This window comes from Oryzias latipes, chromosome 7, assembly GCF_053564925.1.
Source record: "Oryzias latipes strain Hd-rR chromosome 7, Olatipes_Hd-rR_3.1".
NCBI lineage: Eukaryota > Metazoa > Chordata > Actinopteri > Beloniformes > Adrianichthyidae > Oryzias > Oryzias latipes.
Window position 1 is genome coordinate 36,231,541 of NC_136243.1, and position 27,148 is coordinate 36,258,688.

The 27,148-nt window shown below is 47.6% G+C and overlaps 1 protein-coding gene across 1 annotated transcript in view; it reads right to left on the reverse strand.

Moving 5' to 3' along the window:
- Positions 1-470: 470 nt before the first annotated feature.
- Positions 471-27,148, reverse strand: part of ajap1 (adherens junctions associated protein 1) — a 44,196-nt gene continuing 17,518 nt past the window's right edge. The window contains exons 2-6 of the mRNA XM_023956269.2: positions 23,329-24,059; positions 13,014-13,101; positions 12,654-12,896; positions 7,935-8,058; positions 471-4,031 (exon numbers count right to left, since the gene is read on the reverse strand). Of these exons, the coding sequence (XP_023812037.1) occupies positions 7,986-8,058; positions 12,654-12,896; positions 13,014-13,101; positions 23,329-24,059 (1,135 nt within the window). The 3' untranslated portion in view covers positions 471-4,031; positions 7,935-7,985. The remainder of the gene's footprint in view (positions 4,032-7,934; positions 8,059-12,653; positions 12,897-13,013; positions 13,102-23,328; positions 24,060-27,148) is intronic.

Below are 27,148 nucleotides of genomic sequence, written 5' to 3' on the forward strand. Positions count from 1 at the left end.
TGACACGTCAGGATCATCGGCATAGAGATCTCTTTCCTTTGCAGCTCAGTCGAGGTTAGTGCCAGCACAGTCATGTTACCATGACAACGCCCTGCACCACATAAATAATAGTCCGCTTACTGTGAAAAAAAGTGATCTAAGCCCTAAAAACTAAGTATCATAAATGGAATAGTTATTTCTTCTGTTAGTGACCACGGTTTAAGCGGGTTAAAGGCCTTCGAAGTGTCCTTGATCAGAAATGAACACACTTCTTGTTCAGACTTCCACGGCGTGTGTTCATTTCTGATAATGCAGACTTCGAAGGCCATTATTCTTTATTCAAGCCATTCATTCAACTCTTGTTGACAAACTTCACATTAAATGGATTCAGTGTGTCGTGGATTGTATGTGTTATGTATCACACGCTTGTATGATAACCCTGACCCTGAATGCAGAGCTTTCTCCTTTCCTCAAGCAAAATCCCCATCCAGTATTTTCAACCTTTTATTAAGAGTAACATCAGAGTACTAAATGTACAGAAGACAAATCCAATGAGAATCGCATTTACAGTGCTTGCAAATACAGAGCTTAGTACTACAAATCAAAGTCACCTGAAAGTCTGAATGTTTACCAGAAACTACCAAAAGAAAAATGGGGTTCAGACGACTGAAAATGAAATTCTACAACAGGAAGGCGTCACAGCGGCGGGCTGGAGCTGCTCTCCGGTGGACGTGAGATTATAGATTATAGATCTTATACAAAAGTTAACAGAGGTACTCATTGATATATTAAACACAATTATAAAAGGTTAAAGAGTCACAAAGTACAAACTCTTCAGTTTTATGGCAACAACACAACTTTAGGTTGTTTATGGTCAGAATGGTTTGTGATTGACGGTGGACATCTCTACCCTGAACAACATGAAACATCTAAACCCGATCACCTCTGACCTCTGGAGTGTGTTGGGGGTCTTCTGCGTGTGCTGCTGTCTAAGCATATGTGGATGGAGGCGTTTCTGATCGCCACAGGAGTGGTCTGTTCCGTGTCCGACAGCGTGGAGAAGCACCGACACTTAAGAAGTGGAAATGGTGGAGCGGTACCGAGCCGCGTTGCCCCCCCCCCCCGTAAGCGCACAGTGTGTGATCCTGCTGGACTCATGAGGGAAAAGAAAAGGAAGGTAAGCGATGAAATGGGTTCAGAAAGATTGATGGTCTCCTGGACAAAGCGGACGGCCGCACGCTTTAATTAAACCACGTCATGAGCCGCTCCGCCTCTCCTCAGGCCGGCAGGAAGTGGGGATCAGATTTTGGAAATATTCAATCACCGTCGACCGAGAACACGGACGTACGTCTGACACGCAAACAGCAGTCACGGCTCGCAGAAACGCCGGACATCCTTCATGTTGGCAGCCGGAGCCTCCCTGACGGATAACTGCTTGGTGCTGAAAGGAGAGTGGCGTTTTGCGGGTCAACAAAGAGGCACAAACGGGAAAGCCCCGCCCTCTGCAGCTTCCTCAGTCCAGTATTACCACCTTTTCATTGGTTGCCGTTCAGCAGGAAAGCACATTCATGCTTTCAGAGGTGTGGGGTCGTTTCCTCAGCTTCATCAGCGTTTTAGGGCCGACATCCTCGGCTGTTCTCGCCTCGCGGCCGTGGTCTCCTGAACGTAAGGCTTCTTCCCGCCTGCAGCTGCTCGCCAACATAAACCAGACCCAAACATCTGAGCTAACGTTCACATCTAGGGATCAGGGTGAGGAGAGTCTGCAGAGGTTTTCTCTTTAGCAAAGAAACAAAAAGGACAAAGATGCTGTCATGCAGATTGTCAAAAATTCTCAGCAGCAAAGTGGAACAGAGAAAGGTGAGAGGTGATTCATTTTCCAGAAGCTCCATGGTGACCGAAGCAGAACCGAAGCCGAGGCTTCAGAAGGTCTCCCTGCAGGTGGGACCGGGGTGAGGGTCCTGACACGCCCGGAAACAGGACTTTGCTCCATCTCAGTCCAGACCGACGCACTTATTCTGTGTTTTCTTGGAGGCCATGTCAGTGTTCAGCACTAACCTCAGAGGACGGAGGTTTGATTCCAGTCAGTGCGGAGCTTCACGTTCACACGGACGCCACGCCTCCAGATCGACCTCAGCTCCTCTCCTGGATCTGCCGCTGCACTTCCTGTTCTGGATTCTGTTAAAACCCCCACCCCCTTTGAAAGAAGCCAATAAGGGCTTATTTTCCAGCGGACCGGGACAAAAGCAGAACCCCGAACCCGATCCCAACAGCCCCCCCTTCTTTAATCCACTACTGCGTTCACTGGAGTTTGATTCGCTTGGCTGAAGTTATAATACAAGTCCTGCTGGAAAGTGGCACATTTCCAAAGAAAATACCGCAGAGACACATGTAAACAAGGACACTGTCCCCAACCGGGCCAGAACCAGAACCTTTTCCAAACAGAAAGAGGTCAGCAAAAACAGAACAAACCTGTGCACAAAGACAAGCAAATATATAGAAAATACATGTACACCTGTGTAATATACAGCAGCGGCCACGACGCTCTGGACGCTCTCCATCAAAAAAACGTTAAGGATGTGACCCGCCCACGCCAGGCTGGGGCGGGCCGCTCATGGCGGGGTGATGGGGGCCAAAACAGCAGATTTGCACCACAGTGTTTTTTATACGCTCACACAGACTGGTCCACCGAGGGGGGGGGGGGCGCTTTGCCTGGACTTCCAGTCTGCCACCCAGTAAAACTGCTTGGACTCAAACCTGTGACCCAGCAGAAGCGCAGGGCCAGCGAAGGTCAGCCTGACGGTCAGAACCAACCAGAGGCTCCCACACAACCAGCCAGGGGCGGGACTTGATTTGACGGACAGGTGAGAATGCAGAGAGATTTTTCTGAATGCCCGGTACAAAGCTCTGGGGGGAGGGGGGGAGTCATGGATCTATTTTGACAGACTGTGAAGTAGCCCCGCCCCTCAGCGTTTGGGCAGAAAACCCCTGCGGTACTGGAAACAGTCAGCCAGGATTCTAGACCTCGACTGGACCTGAACTGAACTAGAACTACTTTGTTCTGGACCTGGACTGGACCTACTCCAGCCTTGGACTGGACCTGGTCTACCTTGATCTGGACCTGGACTGGACCTGGTCTACCTTGATCTGGACCTACTCTCATGATGTTTCATTTCCTAGAATTTGGCTTTAGAATCTCCCACTTGAAGGTTTTATCTGAACTCTGGCCCACGCTCACCTGAGACCACAGGAAAGTCCCAGCATGCTTTGCACAGTTACCTGTGTTGCAGCAGCGTGAAAGCGGTTAATGCTGCTGCAGCATCTTCCAGGTGTTTGGACGGTAAACTGAGGGGGAACACAGTCCGCTCAGAGCGAGATGATGTGGTGCCCAGCGGTTTTAGCGGAGGGCTGGGCCGACATAATCATCTGTATACAAAAATAAATATAATAACTATATTTCTCAAGATTTCAAATGTGGCCGATATAAATAATTGTCTAAGTCAACTTTCTAATAAAGCCTTTACCGCTCCACAACACACGGACAGAATAATGATTCATATAAATATCTTTTAGACTCTTTTGAAACACATTTCTTAAAATGATTTCACATATTTTCAAACACATTTCTCGCCTTTTGAACTTTCACATTTCTTTAAAAAACATATAAAAACACCACGGCGTAGCAGGAGTCGATGTGGCGTTCCCACATCCCTCCCAGCGCAGTCCTTCCGTGTCCGACTCTCTTCATGGCGTGGCACATATTGGCATTATTGGCACATTGTTCAGGAAACAGTTCATCTTCCAGCCAAAGCAGCTCTGCAGGCTCCTGTCTTCTCCCCGGACGTCCGTGACGACCACAGTCTGCCTCCTTCTCCTCTATCTTTACATGACCTAAATCTACATGACTGCAGGATCCTGGAGAGACGGAGCGGCAGCGCTGGAGCTGCTTTAACTCTAATCTCTAGAAAAATAAAAATCTTCAGCATCCTCCAAGAAGTGCACACACTATTTTACAAAAAGAGTCGCTTTGTGGGTTTCTTGTTTCCCAGGAGATCCTGTGGAGACACAAAAAAGGAGAACTTGAAAAATTGATCATTTATTTGGAGTTTGACTTAAAGAATCTTTAAGAACAGAAAGCTCAGTTTTATGTCATGTATATGTTCTGGCTTTGCCTCTGGTTGATGACATGCTAATGAAAATGCTGAAGTTCTGTGGCGACGTTCAGTTTACTCAACCCCCCCTCAGTGGCATTGACCTCCAGCTTCCTTCCTGTCGTGGCTGTCAGCTGTTAACCACGCCCACAGATGGATTGGCTTTCGTTGTGAAGTTTACCATGAACTAAACGAGTTGTCTCAGTGACCAGCGTCCCCCTGGAGTCACGGACAAGCCCCCAGTTTGCTTGTGGGGTGGCCGTTCGTGAGATGAATGCTTGTGATCCACGTGCAGGTCTGACGTGCTGCGATGTCACCAGGCGGTGCCGTGACATGACAGCCGCCCCGGTTTCTCCAGACAAACAGAACCTGCAGCAGACAGAACAGACCCGGTCCTGACTGACAGCTGGCAGGACTGAGGTTTGATTGGCTCAAAAGAAAGAAAGAATCCCCAAAAACTTCCATCCACGCTTCTTGCAGATCGTTTCTTGGTAGGAGTAAATGGAGGGGGCTGTAGCTTTTACATCCATCAATTATGCACCCCCCCCCCCCCCCTCCATGATGGTTCCTGTCCTGGTTTCAGTCTGGGTTGTGGATCCTCCAGATGTGCTTCCATGCCGTCTTCTTGTCTGTGTGGTTCGTCTGCACTTTGTCCTTTGTTTAGATTCTGAGTAAATTGGGGGGGTGGGTCTGCATTCCATACCTGGAAGGTCAGTGCACTGGAGCTGGGGCAAAAGAGGAGACCCCTTTTTGACGTGGTGTTCAGACAGTGGTGTGAGAAGTGATGAAGGCATGAACCAGCATGGAAGCAGGTTCTCCTCTTCATCGCAGAAACACTGGAGACAGGAACCAGATCTTCGAGGGTCTGCAGACGGTCCGCAGCCGGTCTGCAGACGGTCCGAAGATGGTCCGCAGACGGTCTGCAGATGGTCCGAAGACGGTCCGCAGCCGGTCCGCAGACGGTCTGCAGCCGGTCTGCAGACGGTCCGCAGATGGTCCGCAGACGGTCCGCAGCCGGTCCGCAGACGGTCTGCAGACGGTCCGATGACGGTCCGCAGCCGGTCTGCAGACGGTCCGCAGACGGTCCGAAGATGGTCCGCAGACGGTCTGCAGATGGTCCGAAGACGGTCTGCAGCCGGTCTGCAGATGATCTGCAGACGGTCCGCAGACAGTCTGCAGCCGGTCTGCAGATGGTCTTCAGACGGTCCAGGCTCAGGGCCGGTCGCTGCTTCACGTTTTCCAGAGGAGATCGGGAAAAAACATTTAGCCAAAAAGATGCTGATTCAGGGGGTGGGGGGGCATGAAAACTGAGCTAATGTACATCCAGACTCATTTACCTGCAGGCAATGCCTTCCATGGATATCTGGGTCAGTGGCAAACATGACGCCCCCCCCCCCCCCCGCACCAGCCTCTCACTGCCAGTGGGGGCCACAGCATGTGTTTATCAGTCAAACTCACCGCCGTCTGCATGTATTAAACACACGCTTCTTCTTTTTTCTTAACTTTTTTTTAACTTAACTTAAAATAGTTGAAGGCCTTTTGTGTTGGACAGATTCTACTTTTACGACGGGGGGGGTGAATCTTCTGACAGCCAGGGGTATATTTGTATAAAAAGCTTTTTTTTTATTTTTTATTTATTCATTGCATTTTATACTTTAAATATATGTTGTATTTTTTTTGCAACACTGCACGGTGGCGCAGTGGTTAGCGCTCTTGCCTCACAGCAAGAAGGCCCCCGGTTCAAGTCCCGGCTGGGGGACATGAAAAACTACATCAATGGGGGACCTTTCTGTGTGGAGTTTGCATGTTCTCCCCGTGCATGCGTGGGTTTTTCTCCGGGATCTCCGGCTTCCTCCCGCCGTCCAAAAACATGCTACATAGGTTGATTGGAAACTCTAAATTGTCCATAGGTGTGAGAGCGAATGTGTGTGTGATTGAGGATATCCCACCCTGTGACAGACTGGCGACCATTCCAGGGTATCCCTTGCCAACGCCCAAGTGGCCGGGATAGGCTCCGGCAACCCCGTGACCCCGAAAGGGAATAAACGGTTAAGAAGAAGATGAATTTTTTTTACAGAGGGAAGAGAGAGAGGTAAAGTGTAGTAAAAGGGGGGGGGGGCGTTGAAGAAAAAAGAAAGAGGGGGGGGTAAGTAGGGGGATACGAGTGCAAAGCTGCAAATTTGAGTAGTTTATGATTTTAAGCTTCACGACATTTCTGCTAGATCTGCTGGACAGAAATGTTCCATCCAAGGATGAAATTCTGACACTGATTGGAGGTAAGATCGGGTCCTAAAAAATCCAGCCCGACCAGACCCAGGCCCGCGGGCATTAGAGCCCAACCCGGCCAGAACCCGACCAATTAACTTGATTTGCAGGCCGGAGCCCGAAGCAAACCCGAAATTTCAATTTACTGTGTCCCATAGTATTTTTGACAGAAAGAAACGCCAGATTTAAGGTTAAAATAATCTACATATTTTTATGATTATGATAAATGCATTTGCACAATGAAATAACGCTGGAACACAGAATAAGAGGCCAGACAAAGAGTGAAAGAGCGATCTTGATGCGCACTCGCTCAATGCGGTGAAATACTGCAGCCGCGGCGGTGCGTGTTTGCCTTTTCAGTTCCCCTGTCTTAAGTTTTTCCTTGACTTCCTGCTGCTCCATATCGGTGATACCTAAACAAAATAGATGCAGACTTGAGGAGGGAAGATTACATTCACGACACGTGCACAGAGCTGCGGGTGGCCGGCGCCCCCCTCTTTCTGCCAGTTGCTGGACCACAGTGTCTGTCAATCAACGGTGGGCTGGTGACTGGTGGGATAAAGGGGGCGGGGTCTACGCGTGTGTGTGTGTTCGCTGAACGTTCTCCCTCTGAGTAAGAAGCTGGCTGTGCCTTTCGGTTCGTGCGGTAACCGTTCTAACATGCAGGATCAATAAAGAGCTGTTTGACAACCGCCCGCCTAAGGAGCTTCTTTGCAGCCATTACAATATATTTATTAAAAAAGTCAGCCAGAGAGAGAAGCCCGGCCCGACCCGACCCGAACATAATGATTGTCATTTAGTGGTTCTGACTCGGGCTGGGGCTTAAGATCTTACCTCTAACACTGATAGCTTTTCTACCTGAACACGGGTCGTACCGGAACACATCTGTCCATCACCACACTGGGGGTTGGGGGGGTGCTGTGCTCATTATGGGGACCAGGTCCTCCCCAGTCCGATCATCCAGACCAGGAGGGGGGAGGAGCTCCGGATCCTGGAGCCCCCCCTGCTAAAGGACCACATGCTTCTTAAAGCGTCATAGTTACAGTTCTGCTTCAGCTCCAGTGTTTACATTCTCTGGAACATCCGATCTTCTCGACCGATTCCGTGAAGAACGTAATTGTGCTGTGGAGAAAAGCAGCTTTGCTCTGAAATGCTTCACAGCAGAATGCTGACACAGTCAGCTTCTGATGCAGAGAAATGCGCTCCATCTACTTTAATTCAAAGGGTTGAAGAGTTACGGTACTTTAAGGGTGAGTAATTCAGGCGTCCTCTCCCCTATTAAAGGGTAAACATGAGAAAGCCATCATGAAAGATAACGATGCCTTTTTGGAGTAGAAAATTCTCTGACAGTCTCGTCTCTAAACCTGTTTTTTCTCTCTAAAGACGAACGGCGCTGCTCTGACTTCTGTGGAGGAGGAGAAGAAGCGTAATCATGCCACAAATAATAAACATGTGCCAAGTTCCCTCTGTTCCCAAACTGGGGCAGCAGCGCCGTGGGAGTTGAGGTGGCAAAGTCTCCGAGCAGAGTGGAACAGAACTCACCCCAGTAGATGTCTTTCATTCCAACAGAACATCATCAAGGCCTCCAGGTCATCAACAAGAGATCTCGAACCATTTCTCCGACACAAAGGCCACAGGAATCAGTTGCCTTTCGGTGGGAGAGGGCCTGTTGGGTGAAAAAGACGAACAAAACAACCTTTATGGAGTCAAGCTTTGCAGGAAGACAAAAGGCCTTTTCTAACCTTTGACCCCTGAGTTTATTTCCACCAACAAAAACAAATTCTCCTATGTTTTTGCTCTCTTGTCGAGGCTAAACGTGTGTATTTTTGGAACGGCAAAGGTTTGATGCACACACAACGGGGAGTCATCCGCCAAAAACAGACAACCAGGCTGTGGTTCAGCGGCTGGAACGGGGGGGGGGGGGGGGGGGGGGGGGGGGGGGGCATAGAGGGCTCAAACTAAAAGAACTGAGCTGATGACAAAAACGCAGCGTTTGGTTTTAGCGTGTGCCAGATGAACCGTGAAAACCGTGGATTCAGAGGAAGGTCATTGACTGACTGACCAACATCACTGTCAGCACGGAGCTCTCATTGATCTGAGCACACAGGGGTTCAAACCTCACAGACTGCCCCCATCCTGGACCATTGGTCCCATTTTATAAGTAGTTATGAGTAACAAAGAACATTTATTTATCGGCTCAGTTCCTTTTGGGGTCACGGGTTGCTGGACACGAAACGGAGCAACGGTGAACAAAAGGCGCTCAGCGGTTCTGAAACTAACTGCAGAACAGCACCAACAGGAAATGACTTCACTTCCTGTAGGTTGAAATACTTTAGGAAACTGAGAATGAGATGCATCTTTAAGTCGTTTCCAGCTAACTCTGACGTCAAGGATGACTTCCAGAAATGAACTGCTGTCTCAGTTTCATGAGCATGAACAGAATCTGAAAAACGCTTTAGAAGGTTGTAAAAAGTCAATAAAACAAAGATCACATGACTTTCCCTCTGCTTCATCCAGATTACTGCTCCGCCCCGCCCTCCATCTGAACCACAAACGTCTTTTTACCACGAAAACTGGGAGAAGAGGATGACTGGACTGAATCAGCTGCTGAGTCTCTGACAGCCAGTAAATGTTCATGTGTCCTTAAACCACTCTGTCCATAATCCTCTGAATGAGGGGGGGGCTGAGCTCGCGACCTTCATGTCACCTGAAGGACACTGGAGGAGCTGTTCTGAGGACATCCAGCTGAGGTGTGGACATGCCGCAGTCCTCTGACCCCACCCCCGGGACACCACCCAAAGCTGAATGGAAATCAGGTTTGTTGTTGGAACAGCTGCTGTTTTCTACGTTCATCCTTTGTTTTATCGCTTCTTCTTTCCTTTCAGTCTCAGTTTCCATTCAGACTGTTTTCACCGTTCTGGAGCTGAAATACTCAGAACCTCTTTCCCTCCATGGGAAGAGCCCCGCCCCCATTTTAAATTAGACTTATTAGTGACTGAAATATTTCACACTAGTTGGTTTTAAGGCATAAGTATGCGTGTGTGAACACTATCTGTTTTGTGTACATGTCGACATGTGGACATTTTTGCAGCTAGCAGGTGTGTTTATAACATTTGAGTGTGTGTGTGGACAGGCCCCGCCCTTTTTGTACTACATTTGAACCTTACCGTAATGATTAACAACCAGTAAACCTGTCTGCTTTATGCTGCTTCATGGTCTTACCCCCCTTCCCCTCCTATTATCACCCTCCTACCCCCCCCCCCCCCTCTCTCTAGCGTCCCTCTCTCTTCTTCCCCTCTTTCCTTTTCCGTCCGGTCCAACACCAAAGATTTTCAAACATGATTGAAATTAATAAAGTTTGGCCTCAATTACAAAAGGGGTTTATTCAGACATACCTTGGGTTTGTCAGAAGATTAATAACCCCTCTTGTTAAAATAAAATATGTCCAACCCAAGAGGCCCTCAGCTCTCATCTGTCTGCCCAGCTGTTGGACAGGACAAGTTAAAAAAAAATAATAATAAAAATAATTAGACTTATTAGTAAAATTCTGCATGGAAACTGTAAAATGAGACAAAAGCAAAAATCAAAACAGCAGCAGTTACAAAGAGCCATGACTTATCATTGGGCAACAGTTTTTTCTATGTCAAGTTTCCAATGTGTACTTTTTAATTGAAAATCTACGCTGATCCCGATCCTGAGTACAAGTACTTGGGAGTAACCATTGACAACAGACTGAGCTGGAAGAGCAACAGCACTGCTGTGTATAAGAAGGCCAGCAGCAGCCTCCATTTCCTGAGGAGGCTGAGGTCCTTCAACGTGTGCAGCAAGATGCTTGAAATATTCTACCAGACTGTTGTGTTCAGCACTCTGTTCTTCTCAGTGGTCTGCTGGGGGGGCAGCATATCTGCTCAGGACAGTAATAGACTGAACAAACTGATCCGAAGAGCTGGCTCCGTAATCGGTTGTAAAATGGACACATTTGAATCTGTGATGTAGAGGAGGAGTTTAAATAAGCTGGTATCCATCATGGATAATCCTGAGCATCCTCTCCATCCTGTACTGGATGGTCAGCGGAGCTCCTTCTCCAACAGGCTAAGGCAGCTTCACTGTCACACAAACCGCTTCAGGAGATCTTTCATACCTCACTCCATTGGACTCTAGAACTCGTCATCCATGTGCAATAGATAAAGTCATTTATGGTCCGTCTGTTATTCTCTCCTGGTGTGGCACGCAATACAACTGTTCTAATTCACTGATGTCCCTTTCTGATTGATTGTTCTGGTTCTCTGTCGTCTATTGTGTGTAAGTTTGTACCTTGAGCCTAACGCCGACGCTGCAACAACCCAATTTCCCAAGCTGGGATCAATAAAGTATCTTTATCTTATCTTATCTTATCTTATCTTATCTTATCTTATCTTATCTTATCTTATCTTATCTTATCTTATTTGATCCCATCCAGATCTTTTTCCATTTTGATGGTTAGAATCCATTTCCTTACAGATCTTTCCGATAATCCAAACCACCGTCACTTTAAAATAACAGCCAATATCAAGGACCAGCAGATTACGTCCAATGGGGATTTTTGTAACCAAGGAAGTAAAAAAGCCGACAGACAGCAGGAGTGAACTGATTTCTGTTACTAAGATCCAAACAGATCGATCTGTCTGAGGCAGAATCGAATCAAGTCAACCTGAACCATCATAAAACCGTTTCACAATGAAAGTAATTGATTATAACTAATATTAGAAAATACCATCTGGATTGTGACTGTAGGTTTATTCTAGTCAAACAACTCATGCAGTAAGATATTTATTTCCACATTCTTTTAGTTTGGCATAAGCTCCGTTCAATACATAAGACAAGATCTCCATAACCTTTAATAAAATACCCCCCACAGGAGGAAGCTGGGGAGGCGGGTGGGGCGACGAACGCAGCGCTTGCAGTAAAGGAAGAGAATGAACAACTGCACACCTGGACTTGAATAGGACGCTGAACTGGTGAGTTGATTAACTGAACCGCCTTAGGGGAGTGGCCAAAGTAAACGCACTGCTAGAGTTATCCGCCTGAAAAGCTCCCAAAGTCGCTCACTTCACTCTAATGTAAAACCGACCAATCACAGCAACAACACACGTGTGATGTCATGAACACGGATCAGTCCATCATTCCAGTCCAATGTGTGGACAGACTGTGAATAAAGTCATGTGACCATCCAGGGTCTAGAATGTTCTAAGAATGTTCCCTTTGGATTCTTTGGATGTGGAAAAACAACAGTGGTGAACTTTAGGAAACTAACATGTGAATGGATTTGACATTCATTCTAGTTTACTTGTTGGTTTGGACACAGATTTCATTTAACTTGATGATCTGGAAGAAATCCAAGAATCTGGAAAACTGTTCAGTAGCAGGAATTTCTGTCTGAGTCTCACTGCTGGAAGTTTGGGTTGAAGTTTTTCCTTTTATTATTTATCTATGTTTATGTTTAATGTCTAGTTGACCATTTATTTTTAAACACATTTATTTATTTATTTAGCAAACAAAATAATTTAAAACAATTTCATATTGTATACATGTATATACACATATATTCATACAGTCTATTTGTGTATATCCATATTTCCATATAAATGTTTTAGGTAGTTTCTCCGTACATTTCTGCCTCCCGGAGCTGCTGCAGCCTCTTCAAACCTTCTTAATTAGTTTCTACACCTCAGAAACAGCGAAACCACAACATTGATGTGGATTCATTTACCAATAACAGCTGGGTTTATTCTGAAGTTTTACGTACGTTTCTTACTCCTTAACAACAATCCGGTTACTGATTGACATCAGTGACTCCCCCTGCCCCCCAATGCTGCTGGAGTCCTGATAAACCTGTTGGAGGTTTGGATCTGATCACCTCTGGCAGCTCTGAGCCTCAGAGGGCTGCTGCTGGCACTACAAGCTGCCGGCGCTCTGACATCTCACTGCCCCCCCCCCATGTCTGTTTCTGGAAGCGGCCCCCCAGATCCCACCGGAAATCTGCTGAGGCTGCAGAAATGTGGAGGGAGGAGATGAAACACAGGATAAAAGAAAACGGCCTTCAATCCCTCGACATCACTGACTTTGGTGAATCTGGAGGAACGTTTCTGTGGTTTTCCGTCTCCTCGCACTGATAAATGTGACACAGAACCATGACAGTTCTGCTGGAACCATGCTGGATGGGCTCTGCATTCATGACCACGGCCGCCGCGGAGATGCCGCCCCCTCCCTCCGCCCGCGTACCTGTTCCCGTTGTAGGCAGTCTTGTAGACGGGCGTCTGCTGGATCATCTCGTCCGTGTAGATGGGCACGGCCGTCCGGACGCACTCGTGCGAGCACTGCAGGCTGTCGTTGTAGGCAGTGAAGATGTCCACCTTGCTGGGCACCCGGGCCGGGGTGAAGTCCGTCAGGTTCTGGCAGCTTTCCTCTTGCTGGTGGATCTTCCGCTGATGGCTATTGTGGCGCCCGTTTGCAGACTGCGAACAGCTGCACAGACACGCACCAAAGACATGAAGCAAACATAAAATCATACCTCGTCTTTTTGCCAAAAGCTGCAGAGTGAGAGACTGAGGCAAAAACGAAACATAAAGGAATCTTTCCTACCAGTTTTTAAGGACAAGTGTAGTTATCAAGGCTGCAATGACCATGATAAGAGACACAGTGATGGTGATTATCTGATGAACTGCCAAACCTGCAGGAGGAGACAAGAAAAGCAAGAAGGACATCTGCTTTGCTGCAACAAAACATTTGATTCAAGACTTTAGCAAATCACTTAAGTCCAGTTTAGGTATTTTATAACAAAGATGGAACTTATATCAAAAAGAGGTTCATTCTTTTCCCCTTTCCCCGTTCCTTGTCTCAAATGATTGAAAGGACTCTAATCTGTTCTCCAAAAAGGTAATCTGAGTACTTCAAACAGGGAGATCATTTCATCAGTCGGATCTCTGAACATCACCTGTGTGGATGCCACAGAAAGACATATGAAGTCTTTACCGGTGTAACCGGTGTACCGGTTTACACGCAAAGTGAATAAAACTTGATTGAACGGCAGCTTCCACACAGAGATGCAGGACGCTTTCCCATGTGGTCATGCTGCAGGTCCAGCAAACCATAAAGCTTGGGTTCAAACCGGGTTTAAGAAGGGTTAAAGCTCCTCCAACTTTGCCTCCGGTGTCTTTCTCAGGGTTTTAAAACCTTCCTTGAGATACTTTATCCTAGACAAAAACCACAATGCTCACCACCAACCAACACTAGAACAAACTCTGTCTTCTGCGTAAAGACTCCACAACCATTTTCATCAAAGCGTCTTGAGTAAGAATCAAATAAACACAAAGACCAGAGCCTTTCATATTCCTACCTAAACCCAGTTCTGTTTGGATGATGATCTGGTGATGCTAAATGTTTTCAGACCAACAAAGTCAAAGTCAAATTGATCAATTTCCCGCAGCCCACCAGCGCACCGCGACACTTTGGTTGAAAAGCACTGATAACCCACAGAACACACCTTCTTCCTCCCCTTCCTCCTCATCTCCTTCTTCCACAAACAGTTGTCTAGTTTTCACCAGAACCTTACGGGCCATCAGCACCGGGTGTTGTTGAACCAGCTACAACCGACCTGGGCTGAAGGTTCTGTTTGTGATTTACGTGATTAGTTTGGCTTTCGGGTCAGGTTGGACGTCCTTCCTGACACAAACCTCTGCATCTAGCTGAAAGCACTGATGGTGCTTCCTCGTGGCGGAGTAGAAAAGCAGGTAGAAAAGAAGAAAACAGATGTGCCAACAGGAAAAAGGCTCTATTGACATTTGCTTGATCTGAAAGAAAAGCCACAGTGTGGCTTTATGGTTAGTTCAGGACTGTTCCAAAGCTAAAACAAACTATGTTCTTGAAAAAATGAACTCTATTTGTCAACGGCTCAACTTTTTGGTTTGGTTCTCTGAAAAATCTCGAAATAGAAAGACAGAGAAAGAAATCCATCAATTACATTTTCACTATTACAGAGAGAACTGATGCAAAACTGAATGATGAAGCTCAGGATGAGAAGGACATCAGGTAACATGCTGCAGGACAAGAACTAAATAAAAATAAAAGCTGTCATGATGCAAACGGCCATCTGGGCCTTTTTCATCCCACCTTCCCATCACTCAGCTGACTAGATGCTGATCCCAGCCAATTTATCTCTTTGATGCACTCAAATGGAAGTGCTGCTGGATCACTTTGGAAAACAATGCCGCCTTTCCTCTGCCTCGCTCTGCGCAGTCAGCCACCTCTGGATAATAAACTTGGGTTGGCTCTGCCATCCGAGAGGCGAGCCGGGTCAGGCAAGAATTAATGATCTCTTCAGCTCGCTGTGGGAAACCTTCACCTCCCAGAGCAATAAAAGACTCCTGTCGTGTCAAAGGGACATGAACTGAACCAGCAAGTCATCAGCATTTCCCACATATCCTCCCTGAGTCTGCATCTCGCACATTTGTGTGTCTGCGCACATCTCTACGTGTCTGCGCACATCTTTGTGTTTCTGCGCACATCTGTGTGTCTGCGCATATCTCTGTGTGTCTGCGCACATCTGTGTGTCTGCGCACATCTTTGTGTGTCTGCGCATATCTCGGTGTGTCTGCGCACATCTCTGTATGTCTGCGCATATCGTTGTGTGTCTGCGCACATCTCTGTGTGTCTGCGCACATCTGTGTGTCTGCGCACATCTTTGTGTGTCTGCGCACATCTCTGTGTCGGAATTTCTATGCCTAAGCACATCTCTGTGTGTCTGCGCACATCTCTGTGTGTCTGCGCACACCTTTGTGTCTGCACACATCTTTGTGTGTCTGCGCACATGTCTGTGTGTCTGCACACATCTCTGTATGTCTGCGCACATCTGTGTGTCTGCGCATATCTCGGTGTGTCTGCGCACATCTCTGTATGTCTGCGCATATCGTTGTGTGTCTGCGCACATCTCTGTGTGTCTGCGCACATCTGTGTGTCTGCGCACATCTTTGTGTGTCTGCGCACATCTCTGTGTCGGAATTTCTATGCCTAAGCACATCTCTGTGTGTCTGCGCACATCTCTGTGTGTCTGCGCACACCTTTGTGTCTGCACACATCTTTGTGTGTCTGCGCACATGTCTGTGTGTCTGCGCATATATGTGTGTCTGCGCACATCTTTGTGTGTCTGCGCACATCTCTGTATGTCTGCGCCCATTGTGCTGTTATTTATTGCCTTATTTAACTCATTATTTATGACGTGTACTTTTACTTCCACTTTGTTTTATTAAAATTTTATTCTTACTCATTGCTACTTTGTTTGTCGTACTTCTCCAACTGCTATATTTCTTGTTTTAGGCTGCTGTGACAACCGAATTTCCCCCGGGGGATCATTAAAGTCCTATTTTTTATTATCTTATCTTTGTGTGTCTGCGCACATCTTTGTGTGTATGCGCACATTTCTTAGTGTCTGCGCACATCTGTGTGTCTGCGCACATCTCGGTGTGTCTGCGCACAATCTTTGTGTGTCTGCGCACATCTTTGTGTGTCTGCGCACATCTCTTAGTGTCTGCATACATCTCTTAGTGTATGCGCACATCTCTGTGTGTCTCACACATATCTGTGTGTCTGCGCACATCTCTGTATGTCTTCACACATCGTTGTGTGTCTGCGCACATCTTTGTGTGTCTGCGCACATCTCTGTATGTCTGCACACATCTTTGTGTGTCTGTGCACATCTTTGAGTGTTTGCGCACATCTCTGTGTGTCTGCGCACATCTCTGTATGTCTGAGCACAATCTTTGTGTGTCTGCGCACATCACTTAGTGTCTGCACACATCTCTTAGTGTATGCGCACATCTCTGTGTGTCTCACACATGTCTGTGTGTCTGCACACATCTTTGTGTGTCTGCGCACATCTTTGAGTGTCTGCGCACATCTCTGTGTGTCTGCGCACATCTCTGTATGTCTGAGCACAATCTTTGTGTGTCTGCGCACATCACTTAGTGTCTGCACACATCTCTTAGTGTCTGCGCACATCTTTGTGTGTCTGCGCACATCTCTTAGTGTCTGCATACATGTCTTAGTGTATGCGCACATCTCTGTGTGTCTCACACATGTCTGTGTGTCTGCGCACATCTCTGTATGTCTTCACACAATGTTGTGTGTCTGCGCACATCTCTTAGTGTCTGCATACATGTCTTAGTGTATGCGCACATCTCTGTGTGTCTCACACATGTCTGTGTGTCTGCGCACATCTCTGTATGTCTTCACACATCGTTGTGGGTCTGCGCACGTCTGTGTGTCTGCACACATCTTTGTGTGTCTGCGCACATGTCTGTGTGTCTGCGCACATCTCTGTGTGTCTGCGCACATGTCTGTGTGTCTCACACATGTCTGTGTGTCTGCGCACATCTCTGTATGTCTGCGCACATCTCTGTGTGTCTGCGCACATGTCTGTGTGTCTGCGCACATCTCTGTATGTCTTCACACATCGTTGTGTGTCTGCGCACATGTCTGTGTGTCTGCACACATCTTTGTGTGTCTGCGCACATGTCTGTGTGTCTGCGCACATCTCTGTGTGTCTGAGCACATGTCTGTGTGTCTCACACATGTCTGTGTGTCTGCGCACATCTCTGTATGTCTGCGCACATCTCTGTGTGTCTGCGCACATCTCTGTATGTCTGCACATATCGTTGTGTTTCTGCGCACATCTTTGTGTGTCTGCGCAAATCTCTCTATGTCTGCGCACAATCTTTTTGTGTCTGCGCACATCTTTGTGTGTCTGCGCACATCTCTGTGTGTCTGCTCACATCTCGTATGGTTAGTTTTCTTGGTGCTGGCATATTCATGAAGAAAGAGTAAAGACTCAGTGGAAGTTGAATATGATCATGTGATCAGAAGTTCATTTAGAAAGGTCCTGCTGTGAGTGAGGGAGTGTTGTTATGTGTGGGTCACACAGGATCACCGATGATTCATGGAAGATGACACACGTTGGGCACATATGTTTAGAGCCCCATTCTGCAAGTTTATGTTGGAATTCTATGACAGACTAAGAATGCTGGAACAAAGGCAGGACAAACCATTTCCTCATCAACATGCATGTTTTTCTGTGCATGTGAGGACTGTCAGTAATGCAGCAGCATCCCTCGTCCTGTGGAAACAGCTATGTGGAGATAATGGATTGAACACCTACTCATAGCTCACTTAAGAGCGGCAGAAAAATGTGAGAGCTCCACATTTGTAACAGAGCCTCTTCACTCCCACTGAGGACATTTGCACAGCCCCACTCAATATGTGCCGATAAACAGTATGACCCCCCCACCACAAGACTGCCTCTCTCACGACAGCACCTGAGCGGGACGCCCTGGGAGAACACTTCCATCGAAGGTTACCTGCTGATGGCATGGAATTGCCAATTGCTATTGGTGTCAAAGTGTCAATCTGGGCTGATTTCCACTGAGAAACCAGCAATTTAGGAGAGTTATTGCAGGAGAGGCGGGGGGGGGGGGGTCTGGATGCTCTCCCCCCACTGTCAAAGGCATGACTGAATAATTCTGTGTGGCAAATGCTGAAGTGAGCAGAGAGGAGCTTTTAGGGTTTATCACTTCTAAAGGCGAACGCGCTCATCGGTTATGGTCGAGCGGCGGGGGGGGGGGGGGGGGGGGGGGGGGGGGGGGGGCTCATCTTACAAAGCACAAATGGAAAAGGGGGGGTTGTTCAACAGCAAGTGCAGAGCAGCTTCAGAAGGCCGCCTGAACGGGTCTTCACCGGGACCGCAGAAGTTTCTGCAGGCTGTTTGGGACCCGGCAGAGCGCGGCGAGGAAAAACAAGGACATCTGGAGCTGTGCTTCACCCCCCCACCGTAGGACTGAACGCCGTTCAGCCGGGCGCTCTTCGTCTCCGAGGAAGAAACGGCAGAAGGACGAGAAGAAGGAGGACCTGCTGATCTGCTGCCGGTTGAGCGGCGCCAACCTGTCATTGTGTTAACGGCTTTATTCACAGTCAGTACACACGGCCCAGGCAGCCTCACTGCATCGCCATGGTAACTGTTGGGGAGGGTAGTTTCTGTCTTTTCTGCCCCCCCCCCCCCCCCCCGCTTTTCACAGTAATGTGTCATAAAGTCAAACGTGCATTTCTGCTGCTCCTCCACATGTGACGCCTGACCAACACGCGTGTGTCTCGGAACATGTGCGGATGTTCCAGCCTCCACCCCCCCTGACAGAACAGCCCCCACCAGCTATCAGCTGCGACCTGCTGAATGATTTCATCTCCATAATGAAGCTGACACCTCCATCTGTGTGTGTGGAGCGGGGGGGGGGGGGGGGGGTATACGAGCAGCACAAACACCAGGAACAAACCTGGAGCATCTGGAGCCCCCCCCCATCCCCACCACCTGTAAGAGCAGCGGAGCAACAACGGGGCAACAGGCGGTACCTGCGCCGAGGAGACACCCCCCCCACCAAGACCAGCAGCTTTGGACCGCATGGCGTCTCGTGACCGACGGCGGGGACTGTGGCTCCGCCTCCGGCAGCGCATCATCAAACCAACAGCAGCCCACGAAAAGGACGGCTCCAACGGTACCGGTCCAATGGAACAGAACCGCTCAATCAGAACCACTCAAACAGAACAGAACCGCTCAATCAGAACCACTCAAACAGAACAGAACCGCTCAAACTGAACCGCTCCAACAGAACAGAACTGTTCAAACAGAACCGCTCAATCAGAACCACTCAAACAGAACAGAACCGTTCAAACTGAACTGCTCAATCAGAACCACTCAAACAGAACAGAACCGTTCAAACAGAACTGCTCAATCAGAACCACTCAAACAGAACAGAACCGCTCAATCAGAACCACTCAAACAGAACAGAACCGCTCAATCAGAACCACTCAAACAGAATAGAACCATTCAAACAGAACCACTCAAACAGAACAGAACCGCTCAATCAGAACCGCTCCAACAGAACAGAACTGTTCAAACAGAACCGCTCAAACAGAACAGAACCGCTCAATCAGAACCACTCAAACAGAACAGAACCGCTCAATCAGAACCACTCAAACAGAACAGAACCGTTCAAACTGAACTGCTCAATCAGAACCACTCAAACAGAACAGAACCGTTCAAACAGAACTGCTCAATCAGAACCACTCAAACAGAACAGAACCGCTCAAACTGAACTGCTCAATCAGAACCGCTCCAACAGAACAGAACTGTTCAAACAGAACCGCTCAAACAGAACAGAACCGCTCAATCAGAACCACTCAAACAGAACAGAACCGCTCAATCAGAACCACTCAAACAGAACAGAACCGTTCAAACTGAACTGCTCAATCAGAACCACTCAAAAAGAACAGAACCGTTCAAACAGAACTGCTCAATCAGAACCACTCAAACAGAACAGAACCGCTCAAACTGAACTGCTCAATCAGAACCGCTCCAACAGAACAGAACTGTTCAAACAGAACGGCTCAAACAGAACAGAACCGCTCAATCAGAACCACTCAAACAGAACAGAACCGCTCAATCAGAACCACTCAAACAGAACAGAACCGTTCAAACAGAACCACTCAAACAGAACAGAACCGCTCAATCAGAACCGCTCCAACAGAACAGAACTGTTCAAACAGAACCGCTCAAACAGAACAGAACCGCTCAATCAGAACCACTCAAACAGAACAGAACCGCTCAATCAGAACAACTCAAACAGAACAGAACCGCTCAATCAGAACCACTCAAACAGAACAGAACCGTTCAAACAGAACTGCTCAATCAGAACCACTCAAACAGAACAGAACCGCTCAAACTGAACTGCTCAATCAGAACCGCTCCAACAGAACAGAACTGTTCAAACAGAACCGCTCAAACAGAACAGAACCGCTCAATCAGAACCACTCAAACAGAACAGAACCGCTCAATCAGAACCACTCAAACAGAACAGAACCGTTCAAACTGAACTGCTCAATCAGAACCACTCAAAAAGAACAGAACCGTTCAAACAGAACTGCTCAATCAGAACCACTCAAACAGAACAGAACCGCTCAAACTGAACTGCTCAATCAGAACCGCTCCAACAGAACAGAACTGTTCAAACAGAACGGCTCAAACAGAACAGAACCGCTCAATCAGAACCACTCAAACAGAACAGAACCGCTCAATCAGAACCACTCAAACAGAACAGAACCGTTCAAACTGAACTGCTCAATCAGAACCACTCAAACAGAATAGAACCATTCAAACAGAACCACTCAAACAGAACAGAACCGCTCAATCAGAACAACTCAAACAGAACAGAACCGCTCAATCAGAACCACTCAAACAGAACAGAACCGTTCAAACAGAACTGCTCAATCAGAACCACTCAAACAGAACAGAACCGCTCAAACTGAACCGCTCAATCAGAACCGCTCCAACAGAACAGAACTGTTCAAACAGAACCGCTCAAACAGAACAGAACCGCTCAATCAGAACCACTCAAACAGAACAGAACCGCTCAATCAGAACCACTCAAACAGAACAGAACCGTTCAAACTGAACTGCTCAATCAGAACCACTCAAACAGAATAGAACCATTCAAACAGAACCACTGAAACAGAACAGAACCGCTCAAACAGAACCTAGATATAAGTTCTACAAACTCCCTCCTACAGTAACACAATTCATGGACCTTTAGAACCCAAAGGTCACTTCAGAACTTTACAAACTGGTATTGAATGTCTTTAATATGACCAAAACTTAGACAAGATTCTCCACAGAACTCACTACAGTGGACAACGGTTCTGTACAATGGGTCTCTGTTGGTCTGCTACATGCACGGCCTGTGGTTCTGTTCACCTGTCCAAACATTCTGGTGTTCTGTGAGGATTAATCAATATGGTGTCAATATTAGGTCCCAAACTCTAGGTGACCTAAATGACACAAACCAACAAGGTTCTCACCGCTTTATGTATCGCAAAGAAAACTATCCTGAACTGGAAATCCAAAAACAGTCTTAGCATCAATCAGCACAGAAACCTCATGTCAGATCAATTCTAGTTCATTTCTATAGCCCACTGTCACAACAACAGTCGTCTCAATGGGCTTCTTAACGGTAATTGGATAAGAAAAATGAAATCCTAAAGAACAGGATGTCAGAGAATTCAAACGGGAATGGCTGCACTCACCTAAACGGACTGAGCCTGTTCCGGATGGTCGGGCTGGGGAGGATCTGGTCCCCCTAATGAGCTCATGGTACACCCCGGCAGCGTGCATGTACCTCTGCCCCCACGTGCTCACTGTCACCCTGCTCCCTGTCTGCTTCCTCCCCCCTCCTAACCCCCAGTGTAGTGATGGACAGATGTGTTCCGGTACGACCCGTGTTCATGTAGAAAAGCTATCAGTGTCAGAATTTCATCCTTGGATGGAACATTTTCTGTCCAGTCTGTTGGAACAGAACCACAGAAACAGAACCGCTCCCTCAAAGCTTCCTGCTTCCCTACAGGCAGCAGGGCTTCGGACACATAACTTGTACTGAAGCTCCTCCCACACAAGCCGTCATCAGTTGGACCTGAATGACAGATGGGCCTGAAGGGTAGAGATTTACACTGACTGGCCACTTGATTAGGTCCACTTTGCTGCAGGTCAGATGTAAACAGCTGGACCGGGACCACAGACACAAAGTGACACAATAAAGAATCCTGAATCCTAATAATTCATGTCTAAAGTGGGAAAACATATTTCCTCAGAGGTTAAAATAGTCTTTCATCTGATGCAAAGTTAAGAAACACCATCTTTTGGGGTAAAATTTTCAACCACCAGAGAGCCCAATGTGCACCAAATTCAGAGACTGACACATCTCCCTCAATGTAAAATGTTCACACAGCAGAACTTCAGGCCGACCCCCCCCCAGAATCAGAAGAAAGTCTCGTATCCCATAATGACCCTCTTTGCATTTGCCACATGCAGCACCGTCACATGTCTGACAGCCTCCCATGGTTCATCCAGGAGCTCAGATCAAAGCCTGCACACATTTACAGTCATGCAGGGGAGGGCAGGGGGGGGGCAGGGGGGTCTGTCCCTGCACCAAAGGAAACGTCTGCATCACCTCAGGTCGTCCTCAGAGGATGTGAAGCTTCTCCATTAATGTTCCTCATTAATGGAGCCTGATGCTGACAGTGACGAGCTCCCAGAGGAGGAGAGCCTCGCAGTCACCGTACCAGGAACTGCTGGATGTAGAACCCACAACCCAGAAGAACAAACCACAGGCACAAACCTAAATAAATTAACCTGATGTGACCAAACCAGGAAATAACAACAAACCAAAGGGTGACAAAGTAGATGACCTGACAAGGAAGACCTGAAAACCAGAAACTTTACAGGGCCAGTTGTGGATGATCATCATCCTGAACCTGGAGGAACCTGAACATGCAGGAAGAAAACCACAAAACTGGAAAACCAAAGGGAACGTTCATCCTAACTGGAGTCAAGAACCAATCAGATCTCCTAATTCAGCTGTAACTTTGCATTTATACATTTATTCTGCAGACTTCTTTCCTCTTTCTTTTGTTAAGCTGAAATTTATATGCAAAGTGCAAATTAATTAATTAATTAGTTAATTAATTTAGCAAACAAGAATATTTCTTTTAGAAGCTCTGCATTTATGCAAAAAGTGTTTTAAGCTCCGCAGATCCATACAGAAAGATCCATGTGGATCTGTCCGTACGGATCCACATGGATCCATAAGGATCCACAAAGATCCATTTGGATCTGTCCGTACGGATCCACATAAATACAATGTGTTGCGTCGTTGTAAATCTAATTTGTGTGTTTGTTTCACAATAGCGAAGCTCCAACATGTTTCCATCTTTGCATCTATGCAAGAAGGTGAGGCTGATAACCTGACAACAGCAACAAAGTCAGAGACCCCCCAGTTGTTAAAAGTGTTTGATCTGCCGTGGGTCTTACCTGGGGGGTCCCCATGTCTTGGTGGTGTGGCAGTCTCTGAGTGGCTGTGGGGGGATTTGGTGGTGCTCCTGGACTCTGGTGTGGTCACCACAGTTAACGTCCTTTGTGAGAGCCTGGGGGTGGTGCCAGCGGTTGTTGCCGTGGTGACAGACGAGGCTCTGGTGGACAGCGTTACATTGGGCCCCCTTTTGCCATCGTCGTCTACGCTGTCTGTCCCTGTTGGCCCCCAGTCAATAAATCCTGGCACCGTGGTGGTCCGGCCCTCCTGAGAACGGTCGTAGCTGTCCCACTTGAGCTGCCGCCGAGCTCTGATGAAGAACCTCCTCCTGGGTGGAGCTGCAGGAACCTCCTCCCTTCCAGTCAGAGGATCAGCCGTCTCCATCCGAGAGTCTCCCAAAGGGCACTCCTTACACACCGTCGGTCCTTTATGTGCCGCCTTATGGAACCTCTGATTCTTGACCTTCTGTGCCGCCCCCAACCTGTTGTCCTGGGGTGGAGGAACAGGGTGGAGGAACCGACGGGCCAAAGGGCTCACTGTTCTCCATTGAAGCTTATTAGGCATATCCCAAAGGGGCTGCAGGCGAGGGCGAGAGCGGGGCGCTGCTTTGGATGTGAGCTTGCCCCCCTGACTGAGGGGGCTGCAGGCGGAGAAGTCCAGGGTGAAGTGAGTCATGGCCAGCAGGATCCACACCCGGCGCCCCACACAGCCGCCTGGCCTCAGGGCGGTCTGACTGCAGGGAGAAAAGAGATGAGGTTGAATGTCAGTGGGCAGGATCTGGTTCTTTTGAAAAATTTAACAGAAACTCAGTTCAACTTTGACTTTTCCTTTGGCACAAATCCTCTCAGCTTGAACAGAAACTCACAGTAACAATAACTTACACATTTGCAAGAACTTCTCATTTTTATTGCACAATCATATCAACTCTGAGACGATTAAAACAACACAGGCTGCTGGGCTGCTTCCTCATCGCATTCTACAAGAGCTCCCAGAGATGTGCTTCCTGACAAGACGGTACTAGCAGATCCGTGCTGAGAGATGCAGACGTTTAGAGATCTGCAGACGTTTAGAGATCTGCAGACGCTCAGGTAGCTGCAGACGATTAGATATCTGCAGACGTTTAAAGATCTGCAGACGTTCAGGACGCTGCAGACGTTTAGAGATCTGCAGACGCTCAGGTAGCTGCAGACGTTTAGAGATATGCAGACGCCCAGGAAGCTGCAGACGTTCAGGAAGCTGCAGACGTTCAGGAAGCTGCAGACGTTTAGAGATCTGCAGACGTTCAAGCAGCTCTGTGTTCAGGCGAACGATCCGGAATCAGACAGTTTCTCTGAACAACCTTCAGTGCCCCCTCCCCACCCTCTAGACACGGCTGCAAATTGATTCCTAGAGGGAAAAGCTCATTATGGACATATCTCTGATCTGGACTGTCCTTGGCGAGGGGCTGTTATTCTGGACGCGTCACAGAGGTGATGATGACGTCTCCATAATCATCATAAGAAAACAATCATCTTCCTGCAGCTTCTCCTGCCTGTCATGAGCACAGATGGAAGTTCAGACTGACTGTTACCCCAGAAAACGTTTGGACCAAAACAGATTCTGTACTATGGAGTAGATCAGACAGACAGAGCATCAATCCCTACAAACAGATGTGCAGACACAGCGACCAGGAAGAGCAGCCTCCTCTACCTTTCATCAGCTGAGGGGAAGCAAACTAATGGTTTAGATGGGCTGCGCTTTAGGGAACGCCACTGACAGAATAACATGGCGAGGTCAGTGTGCTCCGACCGCTGTAAATGATTGTTTGTCTTGAGGGGTTCTGTTTGTGGTGTTCTCTATGCAAAGGCTTTTTGGTTCATGTGACACAGGTGAACTGCATCACCTGACCCTGATGGAAAACACCAGTTTGGTTTGATTAAACTGTGAGAAATTCCCTGAGTGAGGTTTAAAGTCATTAAACCTCCTAAAGGCACGATGAACAGCCACTAACTCCCACTGCCACAGCTCACATGGACGCAAATGGAAAACAGAGGTTTCAATCTAAGAAATCCCAGTGATTCTGGAAGAAATCTGCATTTGATCTGGTTTGAGGTTAGGGACATATCTGACCATCCTCTGAGGAGGGACATCACATTGTTCTGTTTAGACGGTTTAGATGAAAATCTGATTAGGATAGGACTTTTGGGTTCACGGGTTCACAATGCATGGCGCCATTTGTGGAGTGGGACCTTAACTGCAGTCTCCCATCAAAGCAGAGCCAATCAGCTCCTGGTTGGGGTGGGTCGACATCGATCCAAACTAAGAAACGCTGCTCATGGAATGACACACATTTCACAACAGCACAGGCTGCAGATGAAACAGCACGTTGGAAGGATGAAAGTCCAGAATTTGGGAGGAAGGAGTGGGCTTTGACGTGGCAGATGAAGAAATGTAGCTGGAAGAGCACAGATGGCAGGAGAGGTGCAGCATTCATGGTGGGACTGTGTGCTGCTGCAGCGCTTTAGGAGCACATGCTCCATCATTCTGTCACCGCTAACGTCAAACCCAAAGTAAGCTCTGACAATATGGAAGGAAATCCTTTCATAAGACGCAGCAGAACCATGCAGAACTGCTCTCCTCTGACTGGGCCATTCGAACAACATGCATTCTGATTGGCTGCAGGGTGTCCGTTAAAAAGCGATCATGGACGACCGTTAAAGAAGTTCTGATTACATAGCCTGAATGTTCTATCACTGCGCTGGCGGCCAAAACGCTGCGGCTAACCGGGACAACAGAGACCTGGAAGAATGTCTGTCCATCTGTCTTTATCTGATTTACAGTGAAAACATTTTTATTATTGATTAACGAAAGAAATGGTTTGTTGATCCACATTTATGGATCAGAGTTCATGGTGGATTTTTCTTCCATCAAAGCGATGTAGGAAATGACTGATGGACTTTCTTTCTTTGAAACAAACTTTATCTTCATCATCTGGACAAAAACAGGCGGGAAGAGGAGAACACTCCTCTGAACTGACGCTTTGGATCGCTGAACGTTTAGCAGATAAACCGCTTTCCTCCACTGATCAGTCCTCATTCAGGAGCTGCAGCAGAGCCAGGTCGGTAAAGGTTACCATGACAACACGTCACACTAAAGGCATCAACAGTGCGCTCTTGTGAATAATGTTAAAACAGTAAAAATAGAAAGATGAAAGAACTAATAATGAATTATGACACCTCACTTGTTGGGACTCATAGATGATGAGCCTCTATGGCGCCTCAAAGGTCAGAGTCTGAAGGTCAGCTGCTGGTTTCCCACCAGTTCGGGTGTAAATGTGTGGATCAGCTGCTCACAGCCGTCATTCGTCCTTCCACTGAGGAGTCCCAGCAGCTTCCAGCTGCCTCTACAGCTTCTCATCACGTTCACGGTGCCTGGATGGAACATTTGACTTGTGGCGTTTCACAGCAGTGTGTTTAACCCTTGTGTTATCCTATGACCCCCCCTTCCATTGAGGTGTTCTCCTACCATGACAAAGGTGGATAAAGGTGGAAAGATTTCATGTAATCCATGGACACCAGTGAAGATCACAAATCATTGAAGAAAAAAGGTTCAGAGCTCTGTCTAGTGGGTCTAGATGACCCAACTCCCAATGTTAAAGTGCCTAGGATAGCACAAGGGATTCACTTTGCTCCTGGGCTCAAATAGAGGATTGCTGAGGGGCTTCAGCTGGACTCGCCAATATGCCAGATGAAGACCTTCTATTTCCTGGTGTCATGGGGGGGCTTTTCTCAATCAACTCAAATGTCCCTCAGGAAGGTTTCAACCACCAGCGAGTGTCAGAAG